Below are 23,397 nucleotides of genomic sequence, written 5' to 3' on the forward strand. Positions count from 1 at the left end.
CTACGTAAGGACTCGTTACATTACATATTTGTGTTACACGGTCCCCAGTCTAATGAGCACTTCTCTCAGGGTGACTTTTAAGCCTCAACCACACTGCTGTAGCTGTGTTCTTGAGGTGACTTGTTCGGGTGCTGGGTGTCAAGGAAAAGGTGGGAGTGAGGGGGGAACTTCGCCACACTTCATTACATAGTATATGCAGACTCTCAGGTAGCAATTCAAAATGCTAGCGCCATTCATTTTCTTTCAAGGACATTTTCAAGGACAGTGTTAATCACTTCCAGACATGGTTTCTCACTGTTCCTTACTCCCAGCAGTCTGCATCTTTTTATGTCCTAATTTCTGAGGGGAAAAAAAAAAAGGTAGAGTGCCTACAGCTATGCTTCCAGAGGTTATTGGTAAAATGTGAATACCACTCTGGCCAAGAGAGCCTGACATCATTAGAGCCAGGACATCATTCAGCTATTTGCAGGAATTATAAGCTCTGGGTAACAGTACAGAAGGACTATACAGCTACTCTTGATATGCATCAGTGCAACAAAAATAAAGTCTGATCCTTGGAGTAAAATAATTTTGCCAGTAAAAAGGTGAGGTTGTCTATTATTTCCAAATGCACCATGAAATTTATTTTTTGGTCACAATGTATTTGTGTTTCCTCAGGATAAGCTTATCTTAGTAAGGAATTTATTTGAACAGGTACCACCATCTAATGATACTGATCAGAGATTAATTGAATCGATTTCTACATTAGAACTAATAGAGACACATTGTGTTTGATGTTGTCTGAGTAAGATTCAGAATCTATTAATGTTGGAAAAAGAGCATGTTGCTTTTTTTCTGTAACAGTAAGAACCATTTCCCTCTTATTTTAAACTAGCTACATCAAAATGCATGCAGGTTCTTAAGGGGAATGTATTATTAGATTTCACTTGTATTTATTGGCATGTAAAACATTTCTGACAATTTTCCCTTTCAAGATGTTTCATGAAGATGCTGCTGGAGGTTGGCAGCTTGTGGCTGTTGATGTGAATAAACCCCAGGGCAGAGCTCCTGCATGTCTACAGGTATGACATTGCTTTTTAATAAATCAGTGTGTGTAACCAGCAGCACTCAAATGTTGGCATAAGGAAACTGTGGTGGGAAGTAGCTACAATAGTTTTAGTCATAAATTTCTTTAAATCCATTGCTTTCTGCAGTGTAAGCTTGTTCTTGAAAATCACAGTTCAACAGAAAAAGATATCTACCACACCCAAAGGGAGAAGATTAGAAAAATGCATTCCTTATAAAGGCTGTGTTTTGTGTACTCATGGGAGATTTTAGATTTTTAAAATATAAAATAACATAAGTAATCATCCTTTATCTCTCAGACTCTATATACAAACTGATTCCACTCCTAGGTTATTCACAGCAGAAATGCTTGATTATTAACTTCAAAATACAATAACATATGCCAAGAAGCATGACTAATCATAATAAACAGAGAAGTACCTCATTTCTCTTGTCCATCTTAAAAATAGACTCACAGAAGAAGGGGGAAGAGGCATGTAGGTAGTAAGCCATACAGTGTATGAAACTTCCAGATTTAATATCCTTGGATGTAGATGAGTTTGCAAAACTCTATCCTCATTGTTTAGATAAATCCAGACTAAGATAAGTAATATTTTTATAAATCCCTTTTTATTACAGCACATTATACAGCAGCTCAAATTTTTATTTGCAAGTTAAATAATGTCACTTCTGGATGAAACAAACTTGCTTCAGAGTAGAAAGCCAAATCTATTATAGCAATCTGATAGCATGATGTTTGCTGGCAGTTTTGGTTTTGTTTAATTTAATGTATCAACTAAAAACCACGTACTTGTTGGCAGCATGTACATTGCTAAACACTAAGCTGGCAAGCATCTTTCATTCCCTCCACAAGCTGTTCATTCTCAAATATCTCTGCTTTGTCAAACCACTGCCATATATTTAATAATAGCATATGTCTTAACTGTTAATTCCTTTTCACAAGTTCTTGATTTTGACAGCAACAGGAACATAATTTGTGGTGTTCTCAAGTAACAGCCTTAGGTATGTGGGTAAAATGTAGCTGAAGTCACAATGAAAACTCCTCCAGATGAAAGCTAAGGTAGCATCTTAGTTACCTGGTCTGCCTTTGTCCATATTATTGCATTCTTGCCCCTTTTAGAAATTATGTGAACACACAGTAAATCGTGTTCCAGGGAACATAAACCTCATGCATCAGTGGGTGCTGCAACTTTTTATAATTGCAACTCAACTAGCAGTTTTCTTCTCATTCTTCATCCCTTTGTGCAACATTTGGAGGGTTTCCAGTAACCTATGACCTTGCTGGATGTCGATCCAAGGAAAGCAATCCAAAGGAAAACAATGTGTTAAAATATTATTTTATTAGGATAGTGCCCAAAATAGGCTTTATTCTTATGAAATATAGGCTAAAATAAGCCCAAAGAAAGCAAAATCTCAATGTCAAGCTAAACACACACACCTTTCTTCATCTCACCATGCATCATTGTTTCAGTTCTATCAATCCAAAGTAAAAGGAAAACAGTCTTCCTAAAAAGTCCATGTGTTTAAAGCCTTTGCTATATTTTAAAGGCATTCTTTATGCATTAAGTCCCTACTGAGGAGTGTGGTAGTTATTTTCTAAAGTTTTGGGTGCGTTTTGTTCCTAAAGAGGAACAAAGTGCATAAATTTGAATCTAGGAAAGAGTTAATTGGATTGGAGAACATATACCCTGCCTTTAGGACACATTCCATTAATATGCATTCTTTTGACCTTTATTAGCTAAATATATTGTCATTCAATATCCTGTGAAGGATGGAGTTCTTAGAAAAAGTTAGTGAATACTCTCTATTGCCCTGTATCATTTTAATTAAATTTTGCAGTAAGTTTGGTTTAATTAATTCCTCTCTGGGCTCTATAAATATTACTGCTCCAAATACTAAAGGGAACATATTATTATAAGTTCTGTTTCAACAGTTACATGGGTCTGGGTCTGTGCTTTGGTGGAACTCCACTTATTCAGTGTATTGAGTTATTTAGAATTAACTTCCTCAACAAACTATACTGTGCATCAGGAGAGGAGATATCCTAGTGGCTAAGGGAGTGGAGAGGGACTCTGGAGATCCAGGTTCAATTTATCGGCCAAGCACAAATTTCCTGTAGAACTTGAGAAAACTACTTAATGAGTATCTTTGCTTTAGTTCACTTTCCTTATGGTGGAAAAGTGCATCCCTCCCAGGTTTGGCTACTGTGGTGTTTAAACCTACTAAACTACTTGAGAGGCACTGCAAGAAGATAAGCTTGTGCTATCTAAATTGGCAAATCATCATCAGCTCCCTAAAGCAGGGAGTGGTGAAGGAAAGAATAACATGATTTATCTGTGGTGTGTAGCATAAAAACCTCTCTAATACAGGTTTTGGAAGACACTTCACATGGACTAGCTGGGTCTGTTGGGTTTTACTAATTTGGCCTTCGTACAACCATGCTACTCCCACAGACCTGGTCAGGGGTTGCAGCCTGGCAGGCCTTGGTAGCCTAGGTAGAACGTTGCAATGGCACGCAGAGCAATGCAGGTCTGGTGTTATTCCGGAGCGTACAATAATTCAGACAGAGATACCATGTAGGCTCTGTGCAGAGCCTTTGTAACTCACTTTGTCTCACACAAACATGGTGGTGTTGCACCAAACTGCTCGACTAGGTAAAGCAAATAAGCAGGCTAACCATGTCTTTATACTTTTGTCACAGCTGATCTGCAAAGAGGGGATTACAAAAGGGTTTTGGAATCTCATCTAGTGAGTAGCGTGCCTTGATATGTCTAAAGTGCTGTGCAGGTGGGCACCACTGTGCTTGCCAGGGTACCCCCTCTTGTATCTCCTGAGAGCCCACCTGCCTTTCCAGTGGGCACATGGCATACGGGCAGAACAGAACCAGCATCTGCATACGGGTCAGGATCTGCAAGGGGCTCTTCTATACAGCAGCATAGTAGTTAAAAGTAAATAAGAGTAAAACTAAACTGTGAGAGATGGGCAAGAAAGATGGGCATTTAACCTGGCATATTTGGAGAACTTTAACTCAGACACCTAAATAAGTTTTCTTCAGTTTTTCAGAAGTGGCTGGAAGTGGCAACATGAAAAATTAGTATCAGTATGGTTTCTGATTTTGACTTGCAAATCTATCCTAATGTGGGGCAAAGAGGCTTTCATTTTGGTATAATGGTTTTGTATTTACTGCGGTTTTCTTTTGAGTGTTCCCAAAGGTGCTTTGTGGTCTTTTGTTACATTCTCACTGTTCCCCATGACTGGCATTGATTTTAAATATTGATTTTATTTTGTCACTGAAAAATAATCTTTGTGTTTTCCATTTCAACATGAACCATTTGGCATGAATGCATGCTGAGGCTCCCACATTGGCACATTATTTTGCTGTTGTTGATATTACTTTAACACATTGTAGTGTGTTAGAACTTCCTGCCTACCGTGATTTACTCCTACGAGCACAGTAGGAAGCTCTCAGTTCACAAATAAAGAAAAACTGAGCACCATGTTCCAGAAAAAATCCTTCAAAAAACTCTTTGAGCATGTATTTACCCCTTTAATCCTATGTTAAAGACACACTGTGTTTCTTATTATTCCTTTCCCATTAATTTTAGAGGTTGTTGATATTTTTATCACTCCTTCATTCTCTTTATCTTCCTGTCTGCAAAGACTTGTAAAATACACATACTCATTTAAAGCTGAACTGGAAAAATTCAACTCACGTGTCTCCCGTGAAACTGTGGTTGGTATTACTAACACCAAGTAATGACATCTTCAATCTTCACAATACATAGTTTTGTCATGAACAGAGAAAGTCTGGAACTGTGGTTCCTGTGGGGAATAATGAGCCAGACAGCAATTCCCTGTTCATGTTAATATTTTGAGGCCGTACGTCCAGCAGAATGAAACGCACAGCTGGAGATGGAATGATGTTTAGAAAAAACTTGGAAACACTGTATGTGATGTGTCAGCATGAATGGAAGTGGTCACTTACTGACAAACTGTGTGTGCACTCTGATAGTAAAATCTTCAACAGATTAAAAATACTATATATTCACTTTTAAGCATATGTGCTCCACCTAGGGAAGAAATAGAAGGTCACAGAGCTACAATCTGAGCAAGCAAATGACCTTATTATGGTTGCAGCACTTTTGAACATATCATTAATGTCAGAAATTTAATCATATCTTTTTGCCTCAAAAAAAAAATCAGTCCTTCATGCTACATATCATTATCCAAATGTGTTCATGAAATCATAGAATCTTTGGGTTGGAAGGGATGTTTTAAGGTCATCTAGTCCAACCCCCCTGCAATGAGCAGGGGCATCTTCAACTAGATGAGGTTGCTCAGAGCCCAGTCCAACCTGACCTGGAATGTTGCCAGGGATGGGGCATCTACCGCTTCTCTGGGCAACCTGTGCCAGTGGTTCACCACCCTCATTGTGAAACATTTCTTCCTTATGTCTAGTCTGAATCTGCCCTCCTTTAGTTTAAAACCATTACCCCTTGTCCTATCACAACAGGCCCTGCTAACAAGTTTGCCCCCATCTTTCTTATAGTCTTCCTTTAATTACTGGAAGGCTGCAGTTGTGTTGTGTCTATGGTGTTACAGAATTCTGTACAATTACAGAATTTTAGAGAATCTTGAAGGAGAGACAAAAAGATCAAAAGCAATATTGAAAGACCGAAAACATACGGAGGGTGGAGGAGACATGGCCAGAGGAGCAGGGATTGAGTGTTTTAGAAGTTTCATAATAGATATATTGAAAGAGAGAGAGAAATTAAACAGAACAGTACTTGGGGATTTTCACTGCAGGAGTAACAGAAGAGAACACAACTGGGTTTTCTCCTCTTCTCTTTCATGGTAAGTAACTATTGATGAACCAGAAAAGTGTAGTAGTCTATTTATATACTAATTTGCCCTTCAGTGTAACTTTGGAATTAAGCAGAAGGTATGCCTACTCAGTCCTATTCTCTTCTTACCTACAATGGCTTTCATTAAATTAAATACATATATGATACGTTTCTTCCAAGTAACTGAAATCCTCTATTAGAGTGACAGAAAAGTCTTCTCTTTCAGTTGGCTAAAATTAAGTTTTGGTTTGAATGAGTTTATTATTTGAGTATATTATATGACTTTATTCAGAAGCAGATTAAATTGATTCCAAATCCTAAACTTCTGAAGCTGTCATTAAAGAAAAAAAATTCTACTACTTTTTTTGTATGCCTTTTTCTTGTTTAGAAAGCCTAGAAATTGCATCAGTTAACAGAAGCTTGGATAGTTCAGTTCAGTGATGTACTTGACACTGAAACAGCACTGAAAAACAACCATATTAGTTTTACTGAGGAGGCTCGGGAGCAGAATGTGCAAAGAGTAATGTGAAAGCAAACTGTTAGTTTTGGTGAGGTAAAAATGGTGAAAAAAATGAGGTGGAATGAAAGACTGCAGGGAAACTAAACATATTGGCAACAGAAGGACACACACAAATAAAGTCCAGCCCCATTCAACCTTCCTATCCTCAGTTGTGTATGAGAAGGCAGTAAATCGTGGGCATTATGAAAAGAAAAAAAAAAAGAGACTTTCAGTGTTTTCCACTGGTACATAAGGAATGGGAAGAAATGGCGAAAGTGTGGTGAATGGAGTAAACTCTGGCATCTGACTAACTCGTGGACTCTGGGGATTCATAAAATGAGCTGTCGTTAAACGTGTGCTCAGCTTCAGCTTTATGCCGTTTCAGATGAGGAAAGTGAAGCTGTTACCATCCTCTGCTCTCTGATCACCCCCTTTTTTTCAGGGTTTTTAACCATGATGGCAACTGGAGAGGCAGTGAGTTCACTCCTGGGACACCTCAGTTCCCTGTCTCATTGGATAATGTAAACCAGTGTTCGCTTCAGTTTTTGTTATTAAAAGAAGTCATGAATTCAGACAGCTGAAATGATTACAGTCCCTTTAACTAGAGGAAGGAAGGGACAGGGCAAATATAATGTGAATGAGCTGCTGATGAAGTGCTGAGAACCACTGTCTTTATCTGACATGAATGAAAAAGATAATCTGATAAAACAGGAGAAGCAAACATCTTTTGCCCATATACATTTTTTGCATACTTAAATTCATCATTTTTTACTAAAAGGGACCTGCAAAATAGTAAACTGTATGATGTAGATATCAGAGTATGCATAAAACTAGCAGACAAACAATGCATTTGCCATGTCTCCAAAATTGGCCAGTACCAGAAAGAAGCTTATATAGATCACCCTTCTCTGACCTTCTAGATATTCACTTATGCCATCGTTCTCTATCTTGGCCTCCAGCAATCATTCATTTAGTGGACTTCCAGAAGTGGATGTTATGTTTAGGCCATTATATTTAGTATCTATTGATGGATTTATCACCTATCAATTTGCCTAGCCTTTTTGTGAACCCATTTATTGTTTTGGCCTCCAGAACATCTTGTAGGAACAATTTACATAAAGTAACTATGTGGCATTTTAATTGATTACAATTGAGGAATTCATTTGCTGATTTTCCTGAGATTACTCAGAAATTACAAAAAAACGTAGTGCAAAGATTATTGCTTGCAATTTTGAGAGGGATGCTCCTTTTCTTTTTAAAAAAACAGCACATTTGAAACAATGAAACTTGACAATGACAGGATCGCAAGCTGTCGTAACATGCAATCAGTAACGAGAGGAGGGCAGACATGAGTGTCTGAGGACTATAAACACTAAATAAGGGGAATGACTGGTTAATGTTTGTGCTTGTGCATACGAATAGAATTACCCGTGAAGAGGAAATGTTAGAAAGGGAAAGAGACTTTGAATATCAAGAAGGACTGCTAAAAAAAAGAGATTAGTGTATTTCATGACAAGGCTGTCATTTGTAAGACAGCTTTCAGATCTCCCATGGGTAACATCCTGGTATTAGGAAGCATTAACTAACTTAATAATTACTAGATTTATGTTATAATTTTCTCTATGCTGCTTTCTCTGCTGTTGTATACATGCATCTAAAAGAAAGGTATTTTCAAGGGGGTGCAGAACTGCATGCATATTTCCAGTCTGCAAGGCATACAACCAATTTCCTTCCTTCCTTCCTTCCTTCCTTCCTTCCTTCCTTCCTTCCTTCCTTCCTTCCTTCCTTCCTTCCTTCCTTCCTTCCTTCCTTCCTTCCTTCCTTCCTTCCTTCCTTCCTTCCTTCCTTCCTTCCTTCCTTCCTTCCTTCCTTCCTTCCTTCCTTCCTTCCTCCCTTCCTGCCTTCCTGCCTTCCTTCCTCCCTTCCTCCCTTCCTCCCTTCCTCCCTTCCTTCCTCCCTCCCTCCCTTCCTCCCTTCCTTCCTCCCTCCCTTCCTTCCTCCCTTCCTTCCTTCCTCCCTTCCTTCCTCCCTTCCTTCCTTCCTTTCCTCCCTTCCTTCCTTCCTTTCCTCCCTTCCTTCCTTTCCTCCCTTCCCTTCCCTTCCCTCCCCTCCCCTCCCCTTCCCTTCCCTCCCCTTCCCTTCCCTTCCCTCCCCTTCCCTTCCCTTCCCTCCCCTTCCCTTCCCTCCCCTTCCCTTCCCTTCCCTTCCCTTCCCTTCCCTTCCCTTCCCTTCCCTTCCCTTCCCTTCCCTTCCCTTCCCTTCCCTTCCCTTCCCTTCCCTTCCCTTCCCTTCCCTTCCCTTCCCTTCCCTTCCCTTCCCTTCCCTTCCCTTCCCTTCCCTTCCCTTCCCTTCCCTTCCCTTCCCTTCCCTTCCCTTCCCTTCCCTTCCCTTCCCTTCCCTTCCCTTCCCTTCCCTTCCCTTCCCTTCCCTTCCCTTCCCTTCCCTTCCCTTCCCTTCCCTTCCCTTCCCTTCCCTTCCCTTCCCTTCCCTTCCCTTCCCTTCCCTTCCCTTCCCTTCCCTTCCCTTCCCTTCCCTTCCCTTCCCTTCCCTTCCCTTCCCTTCCCTTCCCTTCCCTTCCCTTCCCTTCCCTTCCCTTCCCTTCCCTTCCCTTCTTTCCTCTCTCTCCCCCTCCCTTCCTCCCCTCTTTCTTGCCTGCATGCCATCTCTTCCTTTATGACCATTATACCGAAGCACATACATTAACAATGAGTTAGAGATGTACTTCTTTTATGTTCACAGTTTCTTCATCATAGTTTTCCATTTACTTGCCAAACTGTCTGTTCTTGTTCTTTACAACTGAAGGAAATTATTAGCCACAGTTTGTAGCAATCTAACCACAGAAACTAAACACAAAGAAAGAAAACATGTCACTGTTCTGCATTTGAACAAATAGATTTCATGAACATGACTTCCTCAGCTTGAACATGTAATTTTCCTGCAGACTTAAAGTATCAGAATCCCATCGCAAAGACAACATGGATAGGTGTTAAACTATGATTAAGCTTATAAAAGAGTAGCGGTTTTCCCTGTCAGTACATCTCTATTAGAGGAGGGACTGCTGCAGCAGAATATAGGGTCACATCATGCCCTTGGCATCTCCTCGGGAGATATAGGAGTATTTGGAATTCTCTGAGGGAATAGGTTTCAAAAATCTTTGTATGTTGGAGTATGGAAACCTTGGTGACAGTAGTAATCAGTCAAGATCGCTGAACTTTCCCTTATTTTTGGACAAACTGAAAGTAGAACCTTTTGTGTAATTCTGAATTTTCAAATGAGGCTGCAGAAAAACTTTCTGCTCCACAAATAATGTGCTTTGCCTAAGGAAATTTTTATAAATCTTGACCCTCGTTCACACAGGCCTGTACAGTTCACCAATAAATGGGATTGAGTAGTGACATCCAGTTCTTCCAACATCATGGTCAAATTAATAAGCTAAAAATCTCACATGATAAAAGTATGCAAGTTGTTACAATATTTTTAAAAGATTGCTTCAGCTGTGTGGATTTTTTTTTTACTCTCAGTATTTTTGCTGTGATCTGAACAGGCAGAGTGGACCATTTTTCTAACATTCTTTTCAGCAGTGGACTTCAGTACAGCTTGTGCTTATAATTTGCACTTGGACATTTTGGGGCACATCAGTGGCAATGGATTATAGAAACTATTCAGTAATGCCACTAAAATTAAAGTTCAGCTGAGTTTCCTTTAGAAAATCTTATTTTTGGGGATAAATATGTCCAGTGTTTCAAATCCCATCAAACTGAAAACAGGTATTTAAATTGTCATGTAGCTTTTTTGTGTTTAGCACAATTACAGCAATCAAAGCGTTGGAAGCAGCAGCAGCAGCATGACTTCCTTAAGAGCTGTAACTGGGATGACGAATCTGAGCAAAGTGGAAGACTGCAGACTCTTAGAATAAAACTAGCAGGGATTTTTTTGTTCTTTGTGCGAGTTGTTTCCCCCCCAATATTTTCCATATTTCTAGTGTTTCACAAAAAAAGGTCTCTTTTCAGTAGGGCTGCAAAGAACAACATGTACTACAGCTCTGTAGGTTATTAGATTGTTCATTTTAGATGTTCTTTTTAAATCACAGAATCATTAAGGTTGGAAAGGACCTTCAAGATCATAAAGTCCAACCATTAACCCAACACCACCATGCCTCCTAAACCATGTCCCGAAGTGCCACATCCATACGTTTTTTGAACGCTTCAGTGATGGTGACTCCACCACCTCCCTGGGCAGCCTGTTCCAATGCTTGACCACTCTCTCAGTGAAGAAATTTTTCCTAAGATCCAGTCTAAACCTCCCCTGGCACAACTTGAGGCCATTTGCTCTCATTCTGTCTCTAGTTACTTGGGAGAAGAGACCAACACCCTCATCGCCACAACCCCCTTTCAGGTAGTTGTAGAGAGCGATAAGGTCTCCCCTCAGCCTCCTCTTTTCCAGACTGAACAACCCCATTTCCTTCAGCCGTTCCTCATAAGACTTGTTCTCCAGACCCCTCACCAGCTTCGTTGCCCTGCTCTGGACACGCTCCAGCAACTCAGCGTCCTTCTTGGAGTGAGGGGCCCAAAACTGAACACAGGATTCAAGCTGCGGCCTCACCAGTGCTGACTACAGGGGCACAATCACTTCCCTATTCCTGCTGGCCACACTATTTCAGAAGGGTGCTGTTGGCCTTCTTGGCCACCTGGCCACACTGCTGGCTCATATTCAGCCAGCTGTCAACCAGCACCCCCAGGTCCTTTTCCACTGGGCAGCTCTCCAGCCACTCCTCCCCAAGCCTGTAGCGTTGCATGGGATTATTGTGACCCAAGTGCAGGACCCTGCACTTGACCTTACTAAACCTCATACAGCTGACATCGGCCCATCGATGCAGCCTGTCCAGATCCCTCTGCAGAGCCCTCCTACCCTCCAGCAGATCAACACTCCCACCCAACTTGGTGTCATCTACAAACTTACTGAGGGAGCACTCGATCCCCTCATCCAGGTCATTGATAAAAGATATTGAACAAGACCAGCCACAAAACCGAGCCCTGGGGAACACCGCTTGTGACTGGCCGCCAGCCGGATTTAACGCCATTCACCACAACTCTCTGGGCTCAGCCATCCAGCCAGTTCTTTACCCAGTGAAGAGGACACCTGTCTAAGCCGTGAGCCGCCAGTTTCTCCAGGAGAACGCTGTGGGAGATGCTGTCAAAGGCTTTACTGACGTCCAGGTAGACAACATCCACAGCCTTTCCCTCATCCACTAGGCAGGTCACCTGGTCATAGAAGGAGATCAGGTTGGTCAAGCAGGACCTGCCTTTCATGAACCCATGCTGGCTGGGCCTGATCCCTTGATTGTCCTTTATATGCCCCGTGAGCACCCTCAGGATGAACCACTCCATGATCTTCCCTGGCATGGCGGTCAGGCTGAGAGGCCTGTAGTTCCCGGGATCCTCCTTCTGGTCTTTCTTGTATATGGGCATCACATTAGGAAGCCTCCAGTCATCTGGGACCTCCCCTGTTAACCAGGACTGCTGATAAATGATGGAGAGTGGCTTGGCAAGCTCCTCCGCCAGCTCTCTCAGTACTCTTGGATGTTTGAAACTTTTTAAAAAATCCCTTTGTGATATCTTTTTGTTACTGTTGGGGTCTCTAATGCTTGGGGTTCCTCAGTAGTCAGTGGAGAGAGTGATTCCCATTATTAATGTGAAGATAATTCACATGTTGGGGATGCTGAATTGCCTCTCACATTGTCTGTATTTCTTCATTGTCGCAGGGAGGCTACGTAAACTGTGTGGCCTTCTCAGCACTTCAGGGGAGTTCCTAAAAATAAGTGGGATGAGTCTGACCTAATAGGTATTTAAACAAACAGCTCCTATTAAATCCATGCATTTTCAAGTGGCTATTTCATCTTCAGATTAAAATTTTTATTTTCAATTATTCATTAATATATCTCAAAAAAAAAAAAACAGTGAGAAAAAGTCTTTGCCTTTTCTTACAGTTTTCTTGGTATTCTGAACACTGACTATAACTCTTTTGAGCATCATTGGGGTCCTGATTCATCTCACGTGTCTTTAAGGCCTTTAGAAGGTGCAGGTGGCAGGATAGTGGCACAGAGACAAGGGAAAGAGATGGGCACTGCCAGAGGGCAGCTGAGGATCTGAATCTGGTGGTGCCCGTCGCTCTACAGACTGTATCAGACTGCAGGGTGTTTACTTCCCTATTTTAGGTGTGCCAATGCTTTTGGGGTTGTGTTGAGTTTGCGTGGCAAGGTTTTGGTAGCGGGGTGGCCCCAGGGGCGGCTTCTGTGAGAAGCTGCTAGAAGCTTCCCTCGTGTCTGACAGAGCCAGTGCCAGCCGGCTGCAAGATGGACCCTCCGCTGGCCAAGGATGAGCCCACCAGCAATGGTGGCAGCGCCTCTGGTGTAACGTGCTTAAGAAGGGGAAAGAGAAAACTGTGCAACTGCAGCCAGAGAGAGGTTTGAGAATCTGTGAGAGTAGCAGCCCCGCAGCCCCCAGGTCAGAGCAGCAGGAGGGGCAGGAGGGGCTCCAGGCGCCGGAGCAGAGGTTCCCCGGCAGCCCCTGGGGAAGCCCATGGCGAGGCCGGCTGTGCCCCTGCAGCCATGGAGCTCCACGCTGGAGCAGATCTCCACCTGCAGCCCGGGGAGGGCCCCACGCCGGAGCAGGGGGATGCCCGAAGGAGGCCGTGACCCCATGGGAAGCCCACGCTGGAGCAGGCTCCTGGCAGGGCCTGTGGCCCCGTGGGGAGAGGAGCCCAGGCTGGAGCAGGTTTGCTGGCAGGACTTGTGACCCCACGGGGGACCCAGGCTGGAGCCGTCTGTTCCTGAAGGACGGCACCCCGGGGAGGGGACCCAGGCTGGGGCAGTTGGGGAAGAACTGCAGCCTGTGGGAAGGACTCACCTTGGAGAAGCTCGTGGAGGACTGTCTGCCGTGGGAGGGACCCCACGCTGGAGCAGGGGCAGGGTGTGAGGAGTCCTCCCCCTGAGGAGGAAGGAGCGGCAGAGACAGCGTGTGATGAACTGACCACATCTCCCATTCCCCGTCCCCCTGCACCGCTCAGGGGGAGGAGGGAGAGAAATCGGGAGTGAAGTTGAGCCCGGGAAGAAGGGAGGGGTGTGGGGAAGGTGTTTTAAGATTTGGTGTTAGTTCTCATTACCCTGCTCTGATTTGGTTGGTAATAAATTAAATCAATTTTGCCCAAGTCGAGTCTGTTTTTTGCCCATGACAGCAATGGGTGAGTGATGTCTCCCTGTCCTTATCTCGAGCCATGAGCCTTTCGTTACATTCTCTCTCCGCTGCCCAGCTGAGGAGGGCAGTGACAGAGCGGCTTTGGGGGGCACCTGGCCCCCAGCCAGCGTCAACCCACCACAGGGGTGAATCTCTAAAGCCAACGTCTTTACTTCCTCTTTCTCCAACAAACCATAATAATCTATATTGTATATTTTTGATGTTCAGATTTAAAGCAAAATTAAGTCTTGCTTTAGCAAGTGTGCATACTGAATTTTCTTAAGTATTTTGCATTTATTGAATCCTACTGAAATCAGTAGAAGGTACCTAGAGCTTTGAGAATCATGTTTTTATATGGGTGATTTCATTGACTTAAATGCAGTTGTTCTACAGAGAATACTTGCGCAGTCATGTCAAAGTCTACATCCCTTATGCTTTATGCTGAATTCTTAAAATGCCAGCTAGAGAGAAGAGTCTTCAGCAAACCATGCACTTTAACATGTTGAAGCCTGCATTGCAGTACAGTAAATTCAGATCTTCAAGCTGATTCCCTCACAATTTTGCTTCCCCTTTCTAGGATTCCCTTTCTTTCCTATGTTTGCCTCAGACCTTTGAAAAGAGTGACTTTGAGGTCCGTCGGGAGTGAAGAGGAAAGCTAGCAATGTGACATATGGAGGAAGGGCATTGACTTTCTTCATGTTAAATGTATGTGAACTGATAACACGTTTGCAACCCTTCTTTGGCATAGATGTACTTTGATTTCTAGCCTGAGATTTAATTTTGTATTCAGTGTGAGTATTTTGCAGTTTGAGGTCTTTTTTTTTCTTGTTATTTTAATTCTTCCGTACAAAAAAATAAAATCATTTTATGTTCTTGTCTCAGAGCTTTCAGGCAATGTACAAAACTGAACTGTCACAATAAAAGTGTGCATTCCCTTTTATAGATTCTTGTTATCTTTATTTTGCTAGATAAAGAGGACCAGGATGGACACGTGGCCCAGAGGCCATCTGCCATGGACTGCAGCCTTTCATACTTCCTTCTCCAGAACAGATCGATTGTGCCCTCTTTACACAGTGCTTGACCCTATGTCTCTCCTGGGCCTCTGTGTCATCCCTGTGTCCTACAGGCACAATTATTGCTGAGTTTTTTTTCAGTTCTGAGTATCCAAAAGGGTTGTGTTGCAGCTCACCAGAATGATAGTTTTATGGTTCGATGCTGAGATTATGCATTGCATGCTCTCAGGTTTGATACCAAGGCGAGTGAGGTTATTCAAGGGTTCAAAGACTTTTGTGATGTTAGAGGACTGTACAGAACAGAGGCAGCCATGCTTGGGTGTTGTTTTAAGGAGAACTAACTAAGAGGTCCAAACCAGAGCCATGCAACTGTCTAGGAATTAAGCAGACTGATTATGGTAATCAGTTTTTGTAGTTGCTTCTTGGCTTTCATTCCTTTAACAGAGTAAAAGTACCAGATGGTACCAGAGAATGAATTTTCCTCAGGTGAAAAGTTTTTAACAAATTCTTTCATAACACAGGGGCAAAAAGGACGCAATGTAATACTTAGACGCAGAAAACAAACATGCCTGGTTGTTAATGCTAAGTATTTTAATGGAGTGAGTAGAGAGGACAGAAAACTAGGGTAGGGTAGACCAGGGTGTGCATTACATGGTACAAGCAAGTATGACTAAAGCTAATGGGATAAAATTAAGAAAGAGGATTTATGGCCACCAATGAATGTTGTAGATCCTGTGGAAGAGCCTGTGTGGTAGCAGGGAAATGCCCTCCGATGGCTGTAGCCATTGTCAGGCCAGGCTGGACAAAATGCTAGAAAATAATTCTGCATTGGTAGGCATAAGTATGTGGTGCAGTAGATACTTCTTTTACTCTCTCATAAGATAAAAAAGGCAAAAATTAATCACAACTGAAAAATGGGCACTCAGCTATGTTGGGTTCTTTCCTCAACTTTGCCTTTTGTCTACGCAAGGAGCCTTGACCTTTCCATGTCAGTTCAGTGTAGAATTCTTACATGGGCTTCCTTTTCTCAGGCCAGTTGGCAAAATACTAGCATATTCTTTCCTAGCACACAATAACCAGTTGTTCCTATGGGCAGGAATGGGCATTTAAATTACTTTAAATATTTAAAATTTGTTATCCAGCTGAGGTACAGAAGGTTATACTTAGTGCAGAGAAGCAGGTATCTTCAGCGGATACTTTCTTTGCTAATTGTGACATAGATTCTTTTATATTTTTGTAGGCCTAGACCTACAACATGCTATTTCATATTTAAATTGCAGTGTTTCAGGATTTTTCATAACTGCTTTCCACAGTCAGTCATTTTCATTTAAGCTTCACCTCATCCTTTGAATAGTAGCTGGAGACATCATGCCTTAAGTGCTCTATGTTATTTTGCCATTAATGCCACCTGGTGTATATAACGTATGTGGTGATATTTTATTAATTGCACAGTACCCAAAATGTATATAAATCATTTCCTCTTCTCAATCATAAACTGTACAGAAAAGTGCGACTCAGGAAAACAGATATATACACTAGTGGGCTTGATTTCAGAAGGTGTTTTACTAGAGACACTGCTAACATAGCAGAGTTGGCAGTACATGTGCTGTGCTCCTTTCTTTATTTTTGGCCTCCACTTCCCTCTGTAGGATCCTAGATACTCAGAGGAGGAACTGGAACACTAATTAGTGAAAGCTGACTGTACACCCAGTTCCCTGCCTCATGCTCTCTTTATCTGCATATAGTTTTGCCATCCAGTCTGTTATTCTGTTGGCTCAGAACTATCATCTTGGATATCTTCTCAGTTTTCTTCAATATCTTCTAAGCCATTTCTCTTTTACGGAGAAACTGCCTCCTACTGACTATTCATGGTTGCTTGCAAGAGAAGTCATACTATTTTTACCCTCAGTCTCTCCATTTCATCCCCTGCCCAAAGTAAAATTTCCCAGTACTGCAGAAGCCACCACAAATAGATCCATTCAAAGATCCTTAATTACTTCTTTCTTTCTTCCCTAGCTGAGGTTCATCAACCTTTGGTCTATGCTGGCTCTCCTTAGTCAAGGCTGATAAACCATCACTGTTCAGACCTACTTTCCCTCATACCTTCAGTTGCTGCCACTCAATCAGAATTCAGAAAGATAAACATGCTTCTTCATTCATATGCATACAAATATATATATATTTTTGCATATCAGTTACCAAAACAGGTCAGAAACAAAGCAAACAACTGTAAGAACCCTCTGAGCAATTTTGTTAGGGGTGAGCAATCCCATACTCTGTCTCTGGAAGATAATCATCTGAACCATTTATTCTGGTGAGGCTCTTGATTTTCTGCTGAGTGCACGCCTGTTGTATGCTTTGTGGAGCCAGAATAGCTCCTGTACTGCTCTTTTTTGCATAGATTAAATCTTTTCCTGTTAAAAGCAAACAGTGGTTTGTGCACTGCTAGGTATCAGGTAGACTTTAACCATACCTACACCAGTGTAAGTGTTTTGCTGAGATCAGAGTATGTCTCTCTGGTTGGTATTGTTCCATCACACCCTCACAGTAATGATTCTACTAAGCACATGCAAAGATCAGCTTATTTGAAAGACAAATTTTTGGTAACCATAAATTCTGCAAACCAACCTGTTTTTCTTATATTTTTACATTAACTCTTGTAAGTGAAGTTCCCATTTTTCTGTACAGTGCACACTTCCTTTAAAGTGATTTTGTTTAATACAAGTTGGAAATACCAGTAGCACTGAATTTAAAAAAAAAAGGGGGGGGGGGAGAAAAATGTGCTATGGCAATAATAAGGCATAACTGCAAAACTGTAGAGCACAACTACCTACAACTCAGCACTCAGCTACACCTTCGAAAGGCATGGCCGGACACGGCAGGCAACAGACTGGAAATTCACATTTTAACCCTAAAGTCAGATACCTTTAAAATGAGGAACAGTCTAGTAATGACTGGCTAGGAAAAGTTTTAGACAGCTTGGGTAACATCACAAAGTTTTCAGCAGAGGTAAACATCAAACACAGTTTTCCAAGGAAGTATCCAGCTGCCTTAACCATGAAGCCATTCTTATCCCTGTGCCATTCTCTGCCTTGCTCACACCACATGTTGCAGGATATTTCACCTACTGATGTGCATCCTACAGCCCCTTGAAATTCACTGAAAAGTTCAGGACTTTGGTGACCATGTCATTAAAGGCTGTATTATTGCATGCATGCACCAGCCACAGATAACCTTAATTCCAGCGTTTTGTAATTCATAGCTTTGCAGATTTAATAACTTGCTGTTGTTACCAGATTTACTTTTAACAGGAAGTAATTTTCAACTAAGAAGCTATTAAGCATATAGGTCCTTATTTTGTTTTCTGAATACCAGTAGTTTACTCAGCAAAAAATCCAGTTTAGCAAGCATAGTCATATATATGAATCTCATTAATGTCATTGAAATATGTAAGGATTTTGTGCCCCAGTCCTCTTACTGATGCCATTGGCACTGTTTATGGAAAGGTGAGGGTGCAGGTATGGATGGGAGTCCGGTTTACAGTGCGTCTTGTAGTGGATGGTGTTTGTTTTGCTTGTGTGCTCCCCTTTAGAAGGATTCCCGTGAGAGAAGGGAGTACTGTTCCTTTTTCAAGGACGCTACTGAGCATGCTTGATGTGGAGGTGGTTGCAAAGGATGTGGATCAAGTCAGGCAAGGTGCAGCTGTCTTATAGCATTAGGATCTTACAGCTTAGGCCAGGGGACCTGGAGGTGGCAGTGAGTAGGCATCCTCTGAGAGGTGATAGGAGTAACTTCCTGGGGAATAGAGCAGACTGAGCAGTTTACTGCAGCTGAGAATGCTGTTGAGTTAACTAAAACCAAAGCTGGAGCAATGATCTGCCTGCAAGGATACCTGGGCAAAGAAGGAGCTGTGTGTGGTACAGACATGCCAACTTAGGCTTGCCAGTCTTTCAGTTGAGTGTGCTGCAGCAGGTTGTTACTCACTGATTGCGCTGCAGAAAAGGATGATTCACTGCTCTCAAATTGGGTTTCTGAAAGAAAATTGGTGGGGGATTCTCAGTGTTCTGCAGAGCTAAGTAGAGCAGAGAGCCAATGCTTAGAGACCTTCTCCTACCAATCACTCAGAGAAGAGGTGAGGAGGAAAGGGCGTGTGACAAGTGCAGTTTTTTCACCCTCTGTTCCTCCAGATTTTCTCTTTTTCTGTTTGGGGGAAGTGCAGAAGGGAAACAGAACCCTGGCACTGCCAAACTCAGCAAGAGTTTCACTACTGGCTGCACTGGAGAAGGATTTAATCTCAAATGTTTTGAATACAGAATGGGAGATTGAAACAAATCTATGTGTCAAACAGTCTGGAAACAAATAAAAGTACCATAAACCTATGAGGCAAAAGGGACGTGTTCTTGTTAAGCGTTCTTTGTTAAAAACATGAAGATTTAGGGGTGTATGGGAGAAACTAGCTGTTCATTTCTCCCAGCTATAAAGAGAATGAACTGAGTTCCTTAAATTTACTCTAGCTGCAAGAAATTTACTTTTACTGCTTATGTTTAATTTTGAACACATTTCTAGAATATTGCCCAGTTCTCAGAATTAATGATGTACTGTGCTTCAGCAATTCCAAGAATTGTTTTGTACCTATTTCATTCCTTCAGGGGGACTTAATGTCTCTAAATCCACTTGACCGCTTTGAAAATCTTGATCTCTAAGAAGACTGTTCCACATGTGAGTGTGCTGTGTTTTCATAAACTAGTAAGGAGCTTATATATAAGTGTATGTACAAGACACAGTGAATGCTACAAACTTACTCATTTTTGTGGATAGTGATTATGGAAATGTATTAAACTAAAAACATTGGAAACTGGCATTATCATTTAAATGAAAGGACAGTAATACCAGTGGGGATATATGAACCAGTGTAGTGACTTTTGCAGATCATTTGGAAAATTGTCTGTAGTAATGCTGGCACCAAAGTTCCTTTTTCACGTAAAAACCCCACAATATAAATCAATGTACAATTTATGCTGTACACATCATTTCAGTTCAGCATTAATCATGAATATATAACCAGTAAGATTAAACCTTACTGGTTGTTTAAGAGAAGAATAAGATATGGTATGCAAAGGGTGAATAATTGAATATAACTGTGGCTTGGAAGGGGATGAATGCAGTTTTAATTTAAATGTTTGCATCTCTTTGCACTGGTGGGATAGCAACATTACCTAGAAATTAATTTTAAAATTACTTAAAAGCCTTAGGGCTGGGAATGAGGGCAAGAATAGATATTTATGCATAGGTGCGGTTGTACAGACATAGACATAGAAGGAATGGAATTTATTTGGCTGTCTTAGGAGACTGGCAATTATATGTGCTGATAGCAGTTGATCATCTTAGGCACTTTATAATCAGAAGAAAGAGACATCAACAGGAGGTGATTTGTATAATTCTAAGACAGGCATTGATGATAGCTCAAAGCTTAGGTCATTTAAACATTCAAGACTCCAGATGAATTCACAGTGCAAATACTGAATCAGATATTGTGGTAATGCATTTTCAGTAGTCCCTACTCTTCAGGTGTAAAAAACCCCATCATGATAATCATGAGAAGCATTTGGGGGACACATTCTAGTTTACAGACACATCAAATTTCATCTGCTAAAAGTAAAACCTAGTTACCCAAAATTGGACATACAGGTCTAAAGAGTCTACTTCATTGGTATTTAGAATAGTGTATTAATTCAGTATACTGCAATATGTCAATGACAAAGGTTCCCCTAAAGAATTTGTACAGGATAAAAATACACTGGGAGTGTATATCTCATGATGTGTTACAAACAGTTCTTCAGCTTTGCATGTATTTCAGTAGCCATAATTAAAGAGATGGTTTTCAGTAAAGACAAATTTCTTAATACTTGATATAATAAAAATAATATAAACTTAACACTTATAAAATAGCTGGAATGTCTATATTTTCCTGTTTTTCAGGGATAGAATCACAGTCGTAGAATAGTTTAGGTTAGAAGGGACCTTTAAAGGTCATCTAGTCCAACCCCCCTGCAGTGGGCAGGGGCATCTTCAACTGGATCAGGTTGCTCAGAGCCCCATCCAACCTGACCTTCAATGTTTCCAGGGATGGGGCATCTACCAACTCTCTGGGCAACCTGTGCCAGTGTTTCACGACCCTCCTTGTGAAAAATGTCTTCCTTCTATCTAATCTAAATCTGCCCTCTTTTAGTTTAAAAGCATTACACCTTGTCCTATTGCTACAGGCCCTGCTAAAAAGTCTGTCCCCATCTTTCTTAGAAGCCCCCTTTACATACTGAAAGGCTGCAAGAAGGTCTCCCTGGAACCTTCTCTCCTCCAGGCTGAACAACCCCAACTCTCTCAGCCTGGCCTCGTAGGAGAGGTGTTCCATCCCTCTGATCATTTTGGTGGCCCTCCTGTGGACCGTCTCCAACAGGTCCATGTCTTTCCTGTGCTGAGGGCTGTATAAATGGAAATATTACCTCATGATCTGTATAAATGTGACCATTTTTAAAAGTGCTGTAGATCTTCCTTGGAAAAATAAAATCAGATGAATGATTTTCAAATGAGAAAACATCTAATGTTGCAGAACTTACATCAATATTGTCAGGCTTATGTTATTAGTTTGTTTTATCATTTAATTACAGCATCCTTCTTCTGTCCTCACGTCTTATGAGATACCTTATAATTCCATTGAGAATTATCAAATAAGAATTAAATATTACAAATATAGGACAACAACATTTTCCTATCAAAGGATATTCCTTTGTTGTTCAAAAAAATGTTTGATGCTCATATTTTTAAAGAAATCCTTTGAAGTTAACTTCAATAGAAACTCTTACCATACAGACCAGAAGAGATTTAGTTTACTAATTAGCTGCTTCATTTTGATTTAGTATATATCAAAATAAATTCACATTTATAGATTTTTTTATTAATTAAACTTTTTAAAACATCTGTGTATGTGCTGATGGCAAACTTTTAACCTGCCTTTTTCTCTTATTTAATTTTCTTTCTTCTCAATTCCCAACTTGAATTCATGCTCTACATTTTTAGGCAAACACTGCACTCACCAATTGAAGAGCAGGAACTAGAAGTGATGCTCACATAAATCCGCATCCTAGAATGAGTTTCAGAGTCCATAATGGCAATTCCCCTATCATTGCCACCCACGGTTCTGTCAACTACTTCTACGAGCTCACCATAGTACTAAAACCTTTGTTCTCCTTTGCGCCTTTTCTGCTTTTCCGTCCTTCCCCTGCTGTGAAGATAAGATTTCTTAGTTCCCATCCCATGTGCTTTCACATCAGGTAAGTATTTCTGAAGTGAGAATTCATAAAGGACATATGGGAATGATTTTTGAAAGGTTGGGTTATAGGAAGAAGAGCATCATAAGAGTTCAAGAATTTGGGGGAAGGGAAAGTTATGCATTTTCTTTCCTTTCCCTTAATCAACTTCTTTCTGTCCATGTCGCTTCTCAGTATTGAGGGCATGGCCCAAAATTTATCATTTTCATCCAAAATCACACATTACCTTCTGTGTCTTTACTGCTTTCTCAATCCCATTTATTTTACCGTAATCCCATCCGTCTCTAACAGCATTCAGCGAAGCAGCTCTTAAGTAGGTAGTTTTAAAACTGTCTGTGTTGCAAATCAGCTCTACTGCAGCTAAACTGCTCTTCTAGTTTTCTGGATATAGATGAGCAGAAGCTGACACAGCTCCAGCAAGCTGTGATGGTGAAAAGAGTCAAAAAAATGCAACTATACCCCCCTACACACAATCTCCCAGCCTTTGAAAGAAGACTCACTGGTATCTGCATTCGGTGCATCTGTTGATTTGCCTTTTGAAGGACCTGCTAGGTTTTATGCCCTCAGTATGCCATAGTTATGAACACTAGTCCTGGTTTCAGCTGGGAGAGAGTTAATTATCTTCACAGAAGCTAGTATGAGGCTATGTTTTGGATTTGGGATGAAAATAATGTTGATAACATACTGATGTTTTCAGTTCTTGCTAAGCAGTTAAGTACTGTTCAGCTTCTCATGCTGGCCTGCCAGTGAGAAGGCAGGAGGTACACAGCAAGCTGGGAGGGGACACAGCTGACCCAGGCTGGCCAAAGAGATGTTCCATACCAGACAACGTCAGCTACGCATTATGCTTATCTCTTTCTATGTAGCACCTACGTTTTTAACTCTTCCTAATCCTGCTTGGAAAAAGAGTCAAAAGAATAGAAATGGTGTGCAGGTTTCTAAAAAATTCTTTGTGGTTTGGGTTTTTTTTATGGAGGGGGTGGTGGAATGATTTTCAAAGAGGCCTGAAATTTGGATTAATGATGCGTATGTTAGGCTTGAGACATCGTCTCTGTTTTAGGTCTCTTGCTTTAAATAAATTTCTTAAAATAACGTCTTACAAAAGAAAGCTGGCAATGTTGAACTATGAACTTCCTGAAAATTATCATTTAAGTCGCCTTTTTGTGTGGTTATGAAACTGAAGAGCTATTGTGTTGCTCATTCAATTACCCAACTAAATTTGAGTTCAACTAAATTTGGAAAGATGAACTTCAAAATGACCGGAAGGCTGCAGTCTCCTGTATCCTGTGACTCCATCCTCTCCAAGAGATTTACACAACAGGATTCCTCTTTGGTCCAGTCCAAATCCAATCTTAATTTCATTACCTTTTTAGAAAGTGGGGAAATAAGTTTTTGTGCTACTACCTGTGAGAGGGAAGC

The 23,397-nt window shown here is 41.3% G+C and overlaps 1 protein-coding gene across 2 annotated transcripts in view; it reads left to right on the forward strand.

Moving 5' to 3' along the window:
- NALCN (sodium leak channel, non-selective) overlaps nt 1–23,397 on the forward strand; it is a gene marked incomplete at both ends in the record, with an annotated part of 249,303 nt that overhangs the window by 80,939 nt on the left and 144,967 nt on the right. Inside the window, one exon of one of the 2 annotated variants that reach the window (XM_082006124.1) lies at nt 975–1,061. The exons of the other annotated variant lie outside the window; for it this stretch is intronic. Coding sequence (XP_081862250.1) covers nt 975–1,061 — 87 coding nt within the window. The remainder of the gene's footprint in view (nt 1–974; nt 1,062–23,397) is intronic. 2 annotated transcript variants of the gene reach the window in all.

Source organism: Phaethon aethereus, assembly GCF_964289735.1.
Source record: "Phaethon aethereus genome assembly, chromosome: 1".
Classification (NCBI taxonomy): Eukaryota; Metazoa; Chordata; class Aves; order Phaethontiformes; family Phaethontidae; genus Phaethon; species Phaethon aethereus.